The sequence below is a fragment of the Hylobates moloch genome, unplaced genomic scaffold, assembly GCF_009828535.3.
Source record: "Hylobates moloch isolate HMO894 unplaced genomic scaffold, HMol_V3 SCAFFOLD_5500, whole genome shotgun sequence".
NCBI lineage: Eukaryota > Metazoa > Chordata > Mammalia > Primates > Hylobatidae > Hylobates > Hylobates moloch.
Window position 1 is genome coordinate 1 of NW_026657775.1, and position 4,592 is coordinate 4,592.

Consider the following 4,592-nt stretch of genomic DNA (forward strand, 5'->3'; position numbering starts at 1 on the left):
AAACATTGCTCATCTGTGTACACAAACCTAGGACAGAGCACACTGGGAAGATCACATTCCAAAACGGGGGGATTTTGCCCAAGGCTCATGAAAGGAACCAAGTCAGTTCTCTCAAGGCTTGACCTCAGGCCTCCTGGTATATTTCTCTCAAAGTCTCCTGTTCTCACACTGAGAAGACTGATGTCCCTGTGTTAGGATTGGACAGAGGAATGTTTCTGTGTGCAAGGAAGAACTGCTTCATGTAAGAGGCCCTGTCTGAATTTATTTGCAGGACATTGGTGTGATCAAGTGAAAAAGGAGGACCAAGAGGCCACAGGTCCCTGGTGAGTCTGAGAAATTGTGGACAGTTAATTTGATGTTGACACCTGGAGACGCCCAGTCCGGGGAAAACAGTACATGCCGAAAATAATGATTTCATCTTGTCAGACAAGTCTGAATTATGCCTACTAACATTGCTTTTGATTCTCATTACAGTAAATGTTTAGGTTTCCATTTCTTCCTACCCTTATCATTTACTAATGTATCATAGGTTAACCATACCTCAGAAGCTGTACCCTTATGGCGACTGCATGAAATTTTAAGCACATTTGATGGAAAACCATTGAGCTCACTCTTCTCATGATCACTGTTTGCTGTGTGTCATGAGGGCACTAACTCAGAGTGTCCTTTTACTCCCTTATCAGTGTATCACTTGGCCAAGTCACTGAGCTCACTATCTCTCTCTCTCTCTCTCTGTCTCTCAATCTCTCAATCTCTCTCTGTCTCTGTGTGTGTGTGTGTGTGTGTGTGTGTGTGTGTGTGTGTGTGTGTCTTTCTCTTTCATCCTTTTCTACCTGGCCCTGGTCTGTCCCAACATAAAGGCAATAATTTGTTACCTCATTAATAGATCTGTCCTTTTTCTTTTCAAACAGTTCCTTATGTTACCCATGAAATCTAGCTGGGGCTGTGTGGTTTCTGATTCCCCCTGGCTTATTCTTTACTTTTCCTACTTTTCCAGGCTCAGCAGGGAGCTGCCGGATGAGAAAGAGTCTGAAGTCTTGCAGGACTCACTGGATAGATTTTATTCAACTCCTTCTGGGTATCTGGAGCTGCCTGACTTATGCCAGCCCTACAGAAGTGCATTTTACTCATGGGAGGAGCAACACCTTGGCTTGGCTCTTGATGTGAACAGTGAGTACCTTACTATGAAGGTGATAAGACTCCACCTGGTCCTCCAGATAAGGGTGATGTTCCCGTTCCAAGTGGCCTTTACTGACCCGAGAGATGTCATTGCCGCAGGCAGGACCTATGGGCGCATATAGGTTGTAATGAAACTAGTTTCAGTTGGAAGCCCAGACATGAAATGGGTCAGTGAGCATGGCTCTATTCCTAGTCTCCAGCCATGCCTGTGGCAACCTGAGCCCACACTCAGCACATTGGACCCAGGCAGATGTAAAAAATTCACAGAACAATGATTTGGACTCAAGGGTTTGTCGATTTCCTCCTTCATTCTAGTTTGAGTGTCTTGCAACCATGAATGAGCTGGGCATTTGATGAGACAGGGCTGAATACTGCAGTTTTCCTCCTAGAAATCATCTGGGGCATTTTCTTTGAATTGATGGGAACAATAAGGCATAACTGTTTGCACAAACTTGGGATAAATGATTTTGGGATAAGTGTCTACCAGAATAGGGACATTTGACCCTTGGTTCTGAGATGCAAACCAAAGAATGTCTATCATGACTGGCTTTCAGGCCTCCTGAAATATATCTCCCACATTGTCCTGTTCTCATGCTCAGGAGCCTGAGGTCCCTGTGTGGGGATTAGACAGTGGACTGTCATGGGTGTAGGTGAATTGGCTTATTTTGTCTGTCCCTGTCTGAATTTATTGCAGGAATTAAAAAAGACCAAGAAGAGGAAGAAGACCAAGGCCCACCATGCCCCAGGTAAGTTTGAGCAATTGTCAACAGCTAATTCTGTGTTGACACCTGGAGACTCCTGGTTCAGGGAAAGCAGAGCAGGCCGACATTATCGATTACATCCTTTCAACCAAGCCTGAATTATTCCTACTCACATTGCTGTTGGTTTTCATTGCAGTAGATATTTAGGTTTCCGTTTCTTCCTCCCCTTATCATTTAGTAACCTACTTTAGGTCGACCATACTTCAAAAGCTGTATCCTCTTGGTGACTGCATGGAAACTTCAGCACATTTTATGGAAAATTATTGAGCACTGTCTTTTCATGATCACTGTATGCTGTGTGTCCTGAGGGCACTAACTCAGAGTGTCCTGTACTGCCTCATCGGTGTGTCACCTGGACAATTCACTGAGCTCTCTCTCTCTGCCTCTGTCTCTCTGTCTGTCTGTCTGTCTTTCTCTTTCATTCTTTTCTTTTTGGCCCTGTTCCATCCCGACTGAAGGCAATAATTTGTTACCTCATTAATGGATGTATCCTTTTTCTTTTTTAACCACTTCCTTATGCTACTCATGAAATCTAGTTGGGGCTCTTTTGTGTCTGATTTCCCCTGGCTTATTCTTTACTTTTTCTACTTTTCCAGGCTCAGCAGTGAGCTGCTGGAGGTAGTAGAGCCTGAGGACTTGCAGGACTCACTGGATAGATGTTATTCGACTCCTTCCAGTTATCTAGAACAGCCTGATTCATGGCAGCCCTACGGAAGTTCCTTTTACTCATTGGAGGAAGAACACATTGGCTTTTCTCTTGACGTGGATGGTGAGTACCTTTCTATGAAGGTGATAAGGATCCACTGAGTTTTCCGTATAGAGATCATATTCCTGCTCCAAGAGGCCATTACTGAGCTGAGAGATGTCATTGCTGCACTGAGGACCTATAGGCACATGTAGGTTGAATGAAACTCTAGTTCTACCTGGAAGCCCAGACATGGGATAGGTCAGTGAGCGTGGCTCTCTTCCTACTCTCAGGCCATGCCTGTGGCACTCTGATTCTACTCTCAAGGCACTGGACCTGGGCAGATGTGACATATTCAGAGAACTATGATTTTGACTCAAGGGTTGGTAGATTTCCTTTCTCACTCTAATTTCAGTGTCTAAAATCCTCACAACCATGAACAATCTGAGTATTTGATGAGACAGGGCTGAATATTGCGGTTTCTCTCTTAGAAATCATTTGAGGGCATTTGCTTTAAATTGATTGGAAAAATATGGGATAACCGTTTGCACAAACTTGGGACAAATGATATTGGGATAACGATCTACCAGAATAGGGACATTTTACCCTTAGTTTCTGGGACAAAAAACAAGGAATCTCTATCATGACCAGCCTTCAGGCCTCCTGAAATACATCTCTCACAGTGTCCTATTCTTATACTGAGGAGCCTGAGGTCCCTGTGTGAGGATTAGACAGTGGAATGTTATGTGTGTAGGGGAATCAGCTTAATGCGTCTGTCCATGTCTGAATTTATTGCAGAAATTGAAGAGTACCAAGAAGGGGAAGAAGATCAAAACCCACCATGCCCCAGGTAACTTTCAACAATTGTGGTCGCTTAATTCTGTGTTAACACCTGGAGACAAGAGATCCAGGGAAAACCATGTGTGTGTTTTCATGTTTTCAACAAAGGCTGAATTACTCCTACTGACATTGCTATTGGTTTTCATTGCAGTAGACGTTTAGGTTTCCATTTCTTCCTCCCCTTATCATTTACTAATGTACCATAGGTTGACCATACCTCAGAAGCTGTACCCTTATGGCGACTGCATGGAATTTGAAGCACATTTGATGGAAAACTATTGAGCTCACTCTTCTCATGATCACTGTTTGCTGTGTGTCATGAGGGCACTAACTCAGAGTGTCCTTTTACTCCCTTATCAGTGTGTCACCTGGCCAAGTCACTGAGCTGACTTTCTCTCTCTCTCTCTGTCTCTCTCTGTCTCTGTCTCTCTCTCTTTTTCATTGTTTTCTACCTGGCTCTGTTCTATCCCAACATAAAGCAATAATTTTTTTACCTCATTAATGGATCTATCTTTTTCCTTTTTTAACCACTTCCTTATGTTCCCCCTGAAATCTAGTTGGGGCTCTGTGGTGTCTGATTTTCCTTGGCTGCTTCTTTAGTTTTATCTCCTTTTCCAGGCTCAACGGGGTGCCGATGGAAGCAGAAGAGCCTGAAGTCTTGCAGGACTCAGTGGATAGATTTTATTCAACTCCTTCAACTTACTTTGAACTAGATGCCTCATTCCAGCACTACAGAAGTGATTTTTACTCATTTGAGGAAGAGCACGTCAGCTTGGCCCTTGACGTGGACAATAGGTTTTTTACTTGGACAGTGATGAGGCACCACCTGGTCTCCCAGATGGGAGGCATATTCCCACACTAAGCAGCCCTTACTAAGCTGAGAGATGTCATTGCTGCAGGCAGGACCTAAAGGCACATGTAGGTTTGAATGAAACTGTAGTTCCCTTTGGAAACCCAGACAAAAGTTTTTAATTGTATAGATTAAAATAATTTTGGAGAAAAATTAAAACTCAATAGGATGGGAAAGTGGGCATGGCTCTATTCCTATTCTCAGACCATGCCAGTGGCCACCTGTGCTCAGTCTGAAGACATTGGACCCAAGTTAGGTGTGACACGTTCACATGACT

At 43.8% G+C, this 4,592-nt stretch overlaps 1 protein-coding gene across 1 annotated transcript; it reads left to right on the top strand.

The window, feature by feature from the left end:
• Positions 1–195: 195 nt before the first annotated feature.
• On the top strand, positions 196–4,585 carry LOC116465475 (neuroblastoma breakpoint family member 3-like; the record flags this gene model as incomplete). Its single annotated transcript, XM_032148530.2, has 6 exons — positions 196–323; positions 998–1,170; positions 1,874–1,925; positions 2,537–2,709; positions 3,424–3,475; positions 4,084–4,585. Coding segments are annotated over 6 exons (822 nt in total), but the record flags the coding sequence as incomplete, so codon positions are not given.
• Positions 4,586–4,592: the final 7 nt, after the last annotated feature.